Genomic DNA, 13,401 nt, shown 5'->3' with positions numbered 1-13,401 from the left:
GGAAGTGCTGAAGCTTTCCAGTGCCTTTGGCATAATGTCCGACTGGGAGTACTGCACTTCTCTTTCTCCCCCCCCACCCACTTCCCCCGTTTCCCACCGATCCACACTCGAGGACCTAACACTTACCCTAAACTCTGTACCACTTAACTGGTCCCTTGCACTCGGACAACGTATGTCTTACCAACTTGGCATCGTAACTACCTGGTACCCTACCCACCAACTTACCTCCTCGTATGGCACCCTATCCCACCTGCTATCCTACTTGCCTGGCACCCTACCCTTCCAGTATCCTAAGCTTACACTCACCTTCTGTACTTACAGTTTGATTGTAGCTGTCAAAGTGGCAGTCTGTGATTCTGGGCCTCCAAATGTCAGAATATGGCAGCTACCTGCTGTGAAAAGGGAAGTATGGTCTGCGCTATATGAGTACTGCCAAAATGGATATACAGTTGTACATTTCTGAAAGAGCCCTGATTGGAATCTCCTGTCAGAAATATGGAGCTTTCATTTAGTAAACAAGAAGGGGCAGAGACACAAACCAGCCAGCCCTTCTCTCTAAGAAAAGCCAGAGCAGGGGCAAGAGTCAGCAGAAGTGGGGCCATTTTGATACTTAATCGCTTTACACTGTTTAATTTCAGACTCCTGAAGGGCACATTACTCTGTTTCAGGGAAATATTTTTGATTTCTCAAGGTAAGAACAAGTATTCCCATCGCCATTTAAACATATTCTTTATTCTCAATTTTCTCTGTAGAAGTTCATGGATTATTTCTGTATTTAGGGTCACTTGCTTAGCCCTCTAAGCCTCTCCCTTTTCACTTGTCACCTTTTGCACAATGCCTTAATCCCTTCCCCCAAATCCAGTCAGCCCCATAACCTTCTAATTTCTGTTTGACCAAATGTCAAGACAAAGTCACTGTAGTGCTGCTTTCTCATTAGACAGATGACTAGTAATGGCTTAACGTGAGGGTGATCATGTCTGATCATGAATCCATGCTGTTGGCATTACTGTACACTGCATTGTAAACCAGGCAAATGAACTAAGTGATTCCCCCACCAACTTTTACTGTGCACCTAATCCCTTAGCATTCTAGTTTTCTTCATGTACTCACCTCCTGAGCCTTTAAGCACTTTTCCACTTTCCCAACCCAAATCTTGACTAAACAACTTGCTTTTCTTGTCATAGCATTTGCTGTCAGTACTAATGGTGTTCTTTACACGTGTCCCTCTGTTCTTAACAGATATAGTTATCATCCTGTCCTTAAAAAGTCCATACCTAAACCTTAAGCCTGTAAAACTCCTGTCTTATCTCTACATTATCTTTCATCTCTCAGAACTCTGAAGGCATCTTCACACCAGTTCCATATTCATCTTTCAAACCATGCCCTCTTCAAATGTCTTCTGTGCAGCTTCCACCCTACTTACTGTACTTGGACGACACTGATCAAGGCGACCGTTTGCTTTATAACTACATCCATGGCATTTTTTTTTTGTCCTTCTCAGTTTTTCCACTCTATTAAACAGCCAACCATGCCATTTTTGTCCACCGTCCTTTATTGGTGTGCCAGCTACATTGCTCTGCGTATTGATGCCCATCTACATTTTTGATTTCTATTTCTTGCAGTCTTAACATAAATTGCCAGCCAGGGTTCGTCACCCTCCTTCCTGTCCTTGAAACTCCGGTATCCTCTCTCTTTCTTGCAATTTCTTCAATGACGTTAAGCGTTGGCTTGGGATCAGATTCCAAATGTACGCTGTTAAACTTCCAGCCTTTGATTATTGTCTTTTGCAAAAATACTTCTGAATCAATAGAGTTAATGAAATACACATCGATTTCAATGTAAATAAATATATTATAAAATAAAACCTGCATGTAGTGAAATGATGTTTATTAGCAAAATCTGAAAAGGAAATTGAAAGAAGAAATTATTTGCATTTTAAAGTACTCAGAATAACATACAACAGGAGGTGGTGATAGTCCAGTGGTATTATCATTAGACTGTTAATTGTTTGAATCCAGCCATGGCAGAAGATGGAATTTAAATTCAGTGAAAAAATATCTGGAATTAAGAATCTACTGATCACCGTGAAACCATAGTCTCAATTGTAAGGAATGCCCATGTGGTTCACTGATGTCCTTCTGGGAAGGGATTCTGCCATCCTCACCTGGTCTGGCCCACGTGAGACTCCAGGGCCACAGCAATGTGTTTGACTCTCAATTGCCCTCCAAAATCAGCTAGCAAGCAATTCAGTTGTATAAATTGCTATGAAATCTCAATTAAGAAATGAAACCAGACATATGACCCGGCATTGACCTAGGCACCTGAAAAGACAAGGGCAGAAAAAGCCTTGTCAGCCGTGCGAAGTCCTCATTATTAACATCGGGGTCAGCTGCTAGAATTGGGAGAGCTATCTATCAGACAAATTATAGGATTCTGGGAGTATGACTATCTGACAATATCCCAGAAGCCACCATCAACAACCCTCTATGTCCAGTCCCACCAGCAGGATTGACCTATCTGAGGTGGTGACACAGTAGTATGCAGTTGGGAGAGAGATGCTCTGGGAGTCCTCGACATTGACACTGGACCCCATGAAATATCATGGCTTCAGGTCAAACATGAGCAAGAAAACATCTTGCTGATTACCACAGACGATCCTCCCTTGGTGATGAATCAGTACTCCTTTGTGGTTGAACAACATCAGTAACTGGGTGCAAAATGTACTCTGGGTAGGGGACTCCACTATCCACTGCAAAGAGTTGCTCAGCATCTGTACTACTGATTGAGCCAGTCTGGTCCTAAAGACTGTACCTACAGCTAGTGGTGAGGGAACCATCAAGGGAAAAACATGGTGGCTCTGGGGTTGGCATGGTGGCTCAGTAGTTAGCACTGCTGCCTCACAGCACCAGGACCTGGGTTCGATTCCTGCCTTGGGCGATTGTACAAACTCCACACAGACATTCTCCCCAAGTCTGTGTGGGTTTCCTCCAAGTGCTCCAGTTTCCTCCCACAATCCAAAGATGTGCACGTTCAGTGAATTGGCCATCCTAAAAATTGCTCATAGTTTTCAGGGATGTGTAGGTTTGGTGCATTAGTCAGAAGAAATGTGTAGGGTAGGGGAATGGGTCAGGGTGGGTTACTCTTTGGAGGGTCGATGTGGACTTGATGGGCCAAATGGCCTGTTTCCACACTGTAAGGATTCTATGATACAGGTACTTCTCCTGTAATGCCGTAGTTACTTTCCAGCAAAACCTCCCTTAAGTGATTTTCTATTAATAGAAATAATGGGGTCTATGGGAAAAGTGGGGTTAGGGGCAAACCAGCATAAAATATCATTCATGATCACTCAAAAATCATGCAAAAGTCTAATTCCGTGTATAGCACAGCCTGAATGAAGGTTGAAATAATTTATTAACAAAACAAAAGTAAATTTAACACAATACATTCAGAAAATGTAAGGAAGCTGCTCTCTGTACAGTACCTCGATCAGAAAGCTGCTCTGGTCGCAGCTGACAGCAGCACATGTGCAGAATGGCGCAAAGACTTTGTGGCTGTCGGTGCATGCATGGACTGGCATGGACATTGGCACATGCACACAGCGACATGGAGATTTGTGTATGCATGTTGGCACATGCACAGAATGAAGCGTGCAAACCAATAGTGCTGAAATCGTGCTATTGCCAATGGAGGCAAGCATTCTCAAAAATACCATTTCCTAATTCTTCAGTAACGTAATAGCCAAATCACACTGCCAAAACGTGCATTATCCCAGAACTCCCTGTACTGGGCCTCATCCTGCTCAAACTGCCATCTGCAGATGCATCTCTTCATGACACAGCATCAGCAAGAGTGACAACAACGTAGTCCTTGTGAAGACAAAGTTCTGCTTTCACATTAAAAATACCCTCCATTGTGCTGTGTGAAACTATCACAATGCTAATTTGAACAAATCTAGCAGCTCAACACTGGGCACCCGGGAAGTTCTGTGGGCTATCAACAGCAGCAGAATTGTACTCCACCAGCCTGCATATCCCCCATTCAATCATTACCATAAAGTCAGGGGATCAACCCGGCTTCAATGGAGAGTACAGGAAGGCACGCCAGGAGCAGCACCAGGCATACTTTAAAATGAGATGCTGATCTGGTGAAGGTACCAAACAGGGCTGCTGGCATGCCAAACGGCATAAGCAGCAAGTGATAGAGCTAAGCGATGCCATAGTCAATTGATCAGATCTAAGATATCACTCCTGCCACATCCAGTTGTCAATGGTAGTAGACAATTAAAGCACTCACTGGAGGAAGCGACTGCACAAATATCCCCATCCTCCATGATGGATGAGCCCAATACATCAATGCAAAAGATAAGGCTGAAGCATTCACAGCAATCTACTGCCAGAAGTGCCAATCCATCTCGGTGGCCTCCAGTGGTTCCTAGCATTACAATTACCATTCTTCAGTCAAGTCAATTCACTCCGTGTGAAACAGTTGGAGGCATTGTATAGTGCAAAGGCAATGGGCCCTGACAACATTCTGGCAATAGTATTAAATACTTGTGCTCCAGACCGTTGTGGTTGCCTTAGCCAAGCTGTTCCAGTATAGGGCATTTGCCCAGGTATGTCCTGCACCTAAAAAGTGGGACAAATCCAACCTAGCAATCACTGTCCTATCAGTCTACCCTTGATCATCAGTAAAGTGACAGAAGTTGTCATCAACAGTGCTATCAAGCAGCATCTGCTCAGCAATAATCTACTCATTAATAGACAGTTTGGGTTCCTTCAGGCCTACATTACAGCCTTGGTTCAAGCATGAACAAAAAACTGAATTCCAGAAATGATGTGAGAGTGACAGCCCATCACATCAAGGAAGCATTTGAGTGAGGCATCAAAGAGCCTTAGCAAAACTGGAATCAGTGGGAATCCGGGAACAAATTCTCCTTTGGTTCAGGTCATAATTGGCATATAGGAAAATGATAGCAGTAGTTGTTGATCAGTCATCTCCCCTCCAGGACATCTCTGCAGAAGTTCCCAATGATAGTGTTCTAGGTCCTACCGTCTTCAGCTGCTGCTTCAATGACTTTCCTCCATCATAAGGTCAGAAGGTTGGGGATGTTCACAGATGATTGCATAATGTTCAACACCATTTGCGACTCCTCTGATACTGAAGCAGTCCGTGTTTGAATGCAACAAGATCCAGACAATATCCAGGCTGATAGGTGGCAAATAACATTCATGCCACGTGTGCCAGGCAAAAACTATCTCCGATAAAACAATCTAACCACTGCCCCTTGACATTGGATGGTGTTACTATCACTGAATTCCCCACCATCAACATTCTTGGGGTTACCACTGACCAGAAATTCAATTCGTCTCACCACAATGAAGTGGCTACAGGGTGCATCTCTTGATTGATTGGCACCACATCCAAAAGCATCCACTCCTCCACCGTCATTGCTCAGTAGCAGCAATATGCACTATCTGTAATATGTACTGCAGAAATTCACCATAGATCCTTTGACATCAATTTCCAAACTGATGACTGCTTCCATCTAGATGGACAATGGAGCAGATAAATGGGAACACCACCCCCTGCAAGTTTCCCTCCAAGCCACTCACTATCCTGACTTGGAAATATATTGCCATTCCTTGACTGTCAGTGGGTCAAAAGCCTGAATTCCCTCCTTAATGGTATTGTGGGCCAACCCCACAGCGTATGGTGTGCAGCGGTTCAAGAAGACAACTCACCACCACCCACCTCAAGGGCAACTAGGAAGGGGCAATTAATAGTCAGCAATGCCCATGTTGTACAAACGAGTTTTAAAAAAAATGTTACATTGAATCAACTGACAATTTATGTAAAATTGAGACATCGAACGTAGAACAGTACAGCACAGGAACAGGCCCTTCAGCCCACAATGTTGTGCCAAACATGACTCCAAATGAAACTAATCCCTTCCGATTGCCTTTGGTCTATATCTCTCCATTCTTGCGTATTCATTTGCTTATCTAAAAGTCCCATTAAATGCCCTTATCGTATATGCTCCATCACCACCCTGGCAGTGTATTCCTAACTCCTACCACTCTGTGGTTTTTTAAAAAAAACTAGCTCCTCCTATCTCCTTTGAACTTTGCTCCATCCCACCTTAAATGCTTGCTCCCTAGTATTAGACATTTTCAACTCTTGGGGGGGGGGGGGGGAAGATTCTGACTGTCAAACCTATCTGTGCATCTCGTAATTTTATAGATTTCTATCAAGTTTCCCATTGGCCTCTGCTGCTCAAGGGAAAAAACAAAATTTTCTAGCCTCTCCTTTATAGCTCATACCCTCTAATCCAGACTGGTAAATCTCTTCTGCACCCTCTCCAAAACCTCCACATCCTTCCTGTAATGTTGCAACCAGAATTGAATGCAAGACTCTAGGCATGGCCTAACCAAAGTCTTATAAAGCTGCAACACGACATCCTGACTCTTGTCCTCAATTCCCTGACCAATAAAGGCAAGTATGCCATATGCCGTCTTTACCACCCTATCTACTTGCATAGCCACTTTCAGGGAGCTATGGACTTGAACCCCAAGGTCTTTCTGTATATCAATGCTTTTCAGAGTCCTACTATTAACTCTGTGCTTTTCCTTGACGTGAGCAGCACCTCATACTTATCTGCCATTTCTCCGCCCTGCAACTGATCCATATCCCACTGTATCCTTTGACAACCTTCTGCATTATTCACAGCTCCACCAATCTTTGTATCATCTGCAAACTTACTATCCCATCCATCTACATTCTCACCTAAGTCATATATATCACAAACAGAAGTCCCAGTGCAGATACCAATGGAACACCACTAGTCACAGACCTCCAACCTGACAAACACCCTTCCACCACTACCTTCTGTCTTCTATAGGCAAGCCAGTTCTGAATCCGCATGGCCCAATCACCATGGATCCCATGCATCTTCATCTTCTGGATGAGCCTACCATGAGCGACCTAGTCAAAAGCCTTACTAAAATCCATATAAACAACATCCACTGCTCTACCCTCCTTGATCACCTTCATCACCACCTCAAAACATTTAATCAAATTAGTAAGACATGACCTGCCCTTTACAAAGCCACGCTGACTGTCCCTAATTAGGCCATGCTTTTCCAAATATGCGTAAATCTAATCCCTAGGAATTCTCAAAGAGCTTCCCAACCACCGATGTGATACTCACAGGTCTATAGTTTCCTGGATTATCCCTATCTCCCTTCTTGAACAGAGGAGCAACATTAGCTACTCGCCAGTGCTCCAGTCCCCCTCCATTGGCTACTGAGGATATAAAGATCATGGTCAGAGCCCCAGCAATCTCCTATCTTGTCACTCTTCGTAACCTGGGGTTGATACCATTGGGCCCTGGGGACTTCTCCACCCCATTGCTGTTCAAGAGATCCAATACCACTTATTTCTTGATCCCAAAATGCCCTCGCATGTTAGTGTGTTCCATAGAAATCTCACTATCCTCCATCTCCTTCTCCTGGGGTGAATTCTGATGCAAAGCCCTCCTTAGGAACTCACCCACATCCTCTGCCTTCCAGCACAAGTTCCTTTCTCTAAACTTGTGTGGTCCTACCTTCCCCTGAATTATCTTGTTTTTAATGTATTTATAGATATGTATCTATATGTTTATGATTATATGATAGCTGAAATGGCTAATTAATATCTGACATCACAGTGGCTTGTAATTATTCCATTCTGTTGTTCCCATGAGTAGTTCAGTTGCTGGGCAGTTTGATGGGATCTGGGACCGAGGTTCTCTACAACCTCTCAACACCTCTGACAGACAGCGGTGAGCACATCACTTTCTGATTTCACAGACACAAATTAACTTCTGGTATGTTATCTCCAATCATGTAGGATATGATGCTCGGTGTGGAGTATTTTCATGCTTATCTTTTTCATTTTGAAAATCAAAATCTGGATAGAATAGCAAATTCGTTGTTTAACTTCTCCTTTTTGGAGTATGCTTTCTTTTGTACTTTTGAAATGGAAGAGCAGCATTTGATATCCTCAAATTTCACTGCTGTTTATGAGGTCCATTCTGTCAGTCTATAAGCGGACTTTGTTCCCAAGAAATTGGAAGTGCTTACCTGGAGAGTGTCTCATTGCAATCGTTAGTTGTTACGCTGTCCATAGAATTCAGCAACACCACATTGTGTTTGTGCGATATCTTTAATGTAGTAAAATGTCAAAAACGTTTCAGACTAATGTTATCAAATAAAATTTGGCACAAACCGTGTAAGGGGATAATAGTACAATTAACCAAAAGGTTAATTGAAACAGTAGATTGTAAGTATACTTTAGAAGAGAAGAGAAATTAGGAGAGATACTGGGCAGTTTAGGGTGAGAATTCCAGAGTTTTGGAACAAGCTAAAGGTATAATTGGCACTTGTGGGAGTAACCAAAATCAAGGTTGTGTAAATAGCTAGATTTTGAGGATTACAGAATTCGTGGCTGATTATTGCTGTTAAGTACCATACATCTGGAACCAATATTAACACTATTCTATATATTTGCAGAGCTACAGATTATACTCGTCCAACTTTCACCTTTAAGGCTAACATTGTCTCCTAACATGGAGTATATAATTTAATAATAGGGACTGCAGGGAGAAGTGAGATCACAGCATAACTTGGAAACAAGCCCCAACAACCAGTTTCATATTAATAGTTGCAGTGAAACCTCTGAAATAAATTGAAACAAAGATTGTTAAAAACCTAACAAGCACCTAAAAATCTAAAAAAGTTAAAGTATATTGTTGAAAAGAAAAATACTGTTAAATCATTTTTAATTTGATTTTTTTAATCTTGGTTTTATATTGCAAGTGCATACAATCAAGATGTATCATTATCAGCAGATAGTTCATAATTAGTCAAAATCAAAGTTTCAAATTTGTTTAACTTTGGGATTAATTTTTATACAGGAAAAGTATTTGTGTTACAGAGGGTGCCACAACATGAGAGAAAGTGATCGCAGAAGCAAAAAAGCCAAGAAACTCAGTCAAAATTAATTTTATAAAAGAATCTTGAGTAATATCACAGAATTTTAATGTGTATAAAGATTATTTTAAGTCTTTCTTGTCTCTTTCAGTTATAGCAAACTAATGATAACCCTAATGGCCAAAGGGTGTCGATATCTTCTGGACACTTACGTCTGTACGAAAACTGATTTTGATGGTAATGATAACTGTGTTTTCTATTATATCCCAAATTTATTTCGATAAACTACGATGATTGAAATGTTGGAACCAAGCAGCAGGCTAGGTGCATCTGTGGAGAGAGAAACAGTTACTATCTTAGATATAAATATACATATGTAATGTTTATTGTTTTGAGTGTAATTAGCATGCAGTGCACAACTGAAGATAGTGTAAACAAGAACACACAAATGGCAAATTGCATGACAGTTCAGTGGAAAGGAGGAAGGAGGTGTTGCTTTTTGCCTGCAGTGACTTGAAGTTTGAAACAGAAACTAAAAGCTTTCATTCCCTGTTTTGGTGCTGAGTCCACGTTAGCATGCAAATAAACATAATCTCATAGTATATAAAACAGCATAAAGAATAAAGACTTGAGGTTAGGAAGAGCAGGATGTGTCCAGATTGTGGCATTTAGGAACTTGCAGACTGTCCAAAGTGAACACATCTGCAGTCAATCTCTTCCATTTTAAAATTGTCCAACTGAAAGTCGTTGAACTAGAGTTCAAGCTGGAGTTAAGGTCCTTATGATCTTATTAAGGAAGTGAACACTTCTTTTAGAGAAAGGAAATAGTTCAGAGCCTATGGGATGAAGAATGATTTGTGTGATGAATATCGATTCTTCATCAATGTATAAGTCATTAATCTAGACTTGTATTTATTTTAAAACTGGTGAAGCATTTGGAACCTGTTCTTGTGTTTTACCTTTTATAGGCTTACCACCCAAGATCTCGGAAAGCGAAACTCGGGATTTGTTTGGTGAGTTGGTTTTACTTGTCTTTTTATATTTTAGTGTGTGTTCATCTTCAAAATTTCAAGAGTCTCATTTAAAACTGCACTACCTCATATTGCTGTTTCAACAATAAAGAAAATTACTTTTCTTATTTGTCATTTTGTTTATTTTCTTTGTAGAATGTTTTTTTTTTAAAATCATTTTCATGATAGATAACCATGATGTTACTTACAATTTTTGACTGCCCTTTCTAATGACTTGTCACCTCTGACCAATGCCCTAACTGCAGCCAATGGAGAAGACAATTTCTCTTTAGTTCACTCAACAACTGATGCAGATGGACTCTCACTCAGCATCTACTGCTGCTGATAGTCTACCTGATATTGGAAAGTTCCAAAAGGATTGCAAGTGTGGGGTATGTTTTTACTAATGTTCCATACTAAAAAGCAGCACTTAAAATGCTGACTATGAATCAATCTAGAAGTGACATGAACGGGCTGATGGACACCTAATGTCATTTGGAATTTGAGAAGCTAGTCTTTCTCACAATTGTGCAATCGAAAAGTTGATGATTTCAGTGATAAAATGATCATTGAAAACTAATGATTCCAACACACACTCAGAACTAGCTTGTAGTAATGTAACAAAACAAATCTGATATGAGTTAATGGTGTCCATAAATTGTACAAACTTGTATCTTCTACTGTCTTGCCACTGAAACAGAACATTACCTGCACCCCCCCCCCAGCAAAAGCTGATAGCCACAAAGGTTCTGGATCAAGATAGGCTCTGAATAATGTTTACTGGTTTCTTGTGTCCCAGAATAGCAGAAATTAAGCTTCCTGCTGCTTATCTTTCCAGCTGGTTTTCAGTAGCAGTCAGAATTAGAACATACCAGTGGTTTGAAAACTAGGGAGCCTGATAGTTTACCATTTCTTTGGCATTTGCTCCTTGCCAATACTGTTCCGATCCCAATAGTTCCAAAATAAAGGTGGCCCTTTATATCTGTAACTCAGGACAATCTGTGATGTGAATAAGGATGGTAGAGGGTAGAAAGTCTTTTTTATTGGCCAATGTCTGAGTAACAAGGAAAGGGAGTCTTCTCATTGTTTCATGTCTCTTTACCAAAATACTTTTATTTCACTAAATATCTAAGTCTGGCAATTGGGACTGAATTTGAAAATCAAGAATATTGAAGTGTTTAATATCGTACCATTTGCCCTATGTAAACTTGCTTATTGCACTGAAAATGGTGAGCTGCCTTACTGCTAAAAGGAAACTCTTAAGACCTGAAAGGACAGCTTTTGGAGACATTATCTGCAAAACAAAAAAAAATTAATGAGCATCATCCCAGTGTTGTATACTGGGAATAACTGCCACAGTACACTGGGTAAACTCCCAGGGATTAGACTCTGGACACCAGCTGTCTTTTCTGACACTGATTTCCTGAAACCATTGATCTCATGATATCATGTTGTAAATGAGACTGATATATAAGACCATAAGACACAGGAGCGGAAGTAAGGCCATTCGGCCCATCGAGTCCACTCCGCCATTCAATCATGGCTGATGGGCATTTCAACTCCACTTATCCGCATTCTCCCCGTAGCCCTTAATTCCTTGTGACATCAAGAATTTATCTGAATTCCACAGGCCCACCACACTCTGGCTGAAGAAATGTCTCCGCATTTCTGTTCTGAATTTACCCCCTCTAATTCTAAAGCTGTGTCCACAGGTCCTAGTCTCCTCGCCTAACAGAAACAATTTCCTAACGTCCACCCTTTCCAAGCCATGTATTCTCTTGTAAGTTTCTATTAGATCTCCCCTTAATCTTCTAAACTCTGAAGAATACAATCCCAGGATCCTCAGCCGTTCCTCATATGTTAGACCTACCATTCCAGGGATCATCCGTGTGAATCTCCGCTGGACACGCTCCAGTGCCAGTATGTCCTTCCTGAGGTGTGGGGACCAAAACTGGACACAGTACTCCAAATGGGGCCTAACCAGAGCTTTATATATCTTTAATTGTCACAGTTCCTTCAAATGATCTGTGGACTTTGAATTTGTGTTTTGCTGTTCCCTTTGTTTTTTGCAGGGAGCTGTTGAAATTTCAGGTCACATTTTAAGCTTGATTCTAAGTGACCACTGGGGTTGTGGAAATGAAATTTTCACCAGCCGGTGAAATCCCATTGCTGACATTTTGCAGCAAAGCAGAAAGTATCTATGAGAATGTGAAACACAATATAAATGAATCACCCTGAGCATTAGTTTAATATACTTTTATTTGTTTACTGGGGTAGTCATAAAGGCCAGCAACTAAAAGAGCAACATCTATGTTTTGTTAATTTCCCTGAATAGTTTAACACTGGCTCTAAGATCTTTTCACACTCACTGCAGTTCTTGTGGGTGCCACTTGGTGGGAGTAGAAATCCAGGTCTGATCATTGACATGAAGCAACATTTTGGATCATGTTAAACCTATTTTGATAGATGTTTTGAAGTCGTCTGTGCATATCCATTTAGGAACTTCTGGTCTGGCAATGTTGATAATTCACTTGGCCCAGCTCTTTATCAGCACGTTAAGGAATTCTCTTGGTACATATGGTTTTGATCCTTACATCTGAGTTCCAGATAACCATGTGTGACAGTATCCTAACATCTTTTGTCAGTTAGGCAAGACCAATAGCAAGAAGGTTTAAGCAGATAAGCTTCATTATTTTAATCAGTTACATTCCAGTTATGTTTTTACATGGACCTAAACATCTTGAAGTCCGAGTTGTGGGTATCTGCACTTCCTCTATCAAGACTTGGTTAAGCAGGTGTGTCAATTGAAAAATTACAACACTGAGGTCATTCAGCCCATCATGTCTGTGCTAGCTGAATAAACTAGCCGACCATTCTAATCCCTCCCACCTAGTCTGTAGCCTTGTAGGTTCCAGTGCTTCAGGTGCAGACCCAGGATCCTTTTCCAATGAGTTGATGATTTTCCTCCTCAGTCACCAAACTGGACAGAAAATGCCAGACACTGACCACCCTTTGAGTGAAAATGTTTTTCTTCATGGCCCTTCTAATCCTTCCACCAGTCACCTTAAATCTGTGTCCCTGGACAATTAACCTATGGACGAGGGGAAAATTATCTCCACTGCTCGCTGTATCTGACCCGCTCATTATTTTGTATACCTTATTGAAGTAGGAGAAAGTGAGGACTGCAGATGCTGGAGACCAAAGTTGAAAGTGTGGTGCTGGAAAAATACAGCAGGCCAGGCAGCATCCGAGGAGCAGGAGAATTGACGTTTCAGGCATAAGCCCCTCTTCAGGAATGAGCCTGGTGTGCCAAGCGGGCTGAGATAAAAGGCAGGGGGAGGGGTGCTGGGAATACGATAGGTGGAAGGAGGTGAGGGTGAGGGTGATAGGCCGGAGAGGGGGTGGGGCGGAGAGGTTGGGAA

At 41.5% G+C, this 13,401-nt stretch overlaps 1 protein-coding gene across 5 annotated transcripts in view; it reads left to right on the top strand.

Moving 5' to 3' along the window:
- Window positions 1-13,401, top strand: part of LOC122564369 (probable thiopurine S-methyltransferase) — a 47,006-nt gene that overhangs the window by 24,203 nt on the left and 9,402 nt on the right. For all 5 annotated transcript variants that reach the window (XM_043719136.1, XM_043719137.1, XM_043719139.1 and 2 more), the window contains 4 exons: window positions 639-691; window positions 7,745-7,819; window positions 9,121-9,206; window positions 9,938-9,982. In XM_043719136.1, coding sequence (XP_043575071.1) covers window positions 639-691; window positions 7,745-7,819; window positions 9,121-9,206; window positions 9,938-9,982 — 259 coding nt within the window. The remainder of the gene's footprint in view (window positions 1-638; window positions 692-7,744; window positions 7,820-9,120; window positions 9,207-9,937; window positions 9,983-13,401) is intronic.

This window comes from Chiloscyllium plagiosum, chromosome 29, assembly GCF_004010195.1.
Source record: "Chiloscyllium plagiosum isolate BGI_BamShark_2017 chromosome 29, ASM401019v2, whole genome shotgun sequence".
NCBI classification, from domain to species: domain Eukaryota; kingdom Metazoa; phylum Chordata; class Chondrichthyes; order Orectolobiformes; family Hemiscylliidae; genus Chiloscyllium; species Chiloscyllium plagiosum.
The sequence above is the reverse complement of the archived record's forward strand: the minus strand, read 5'-3'. Positions and strand labels throughout refer to the sequence as shown.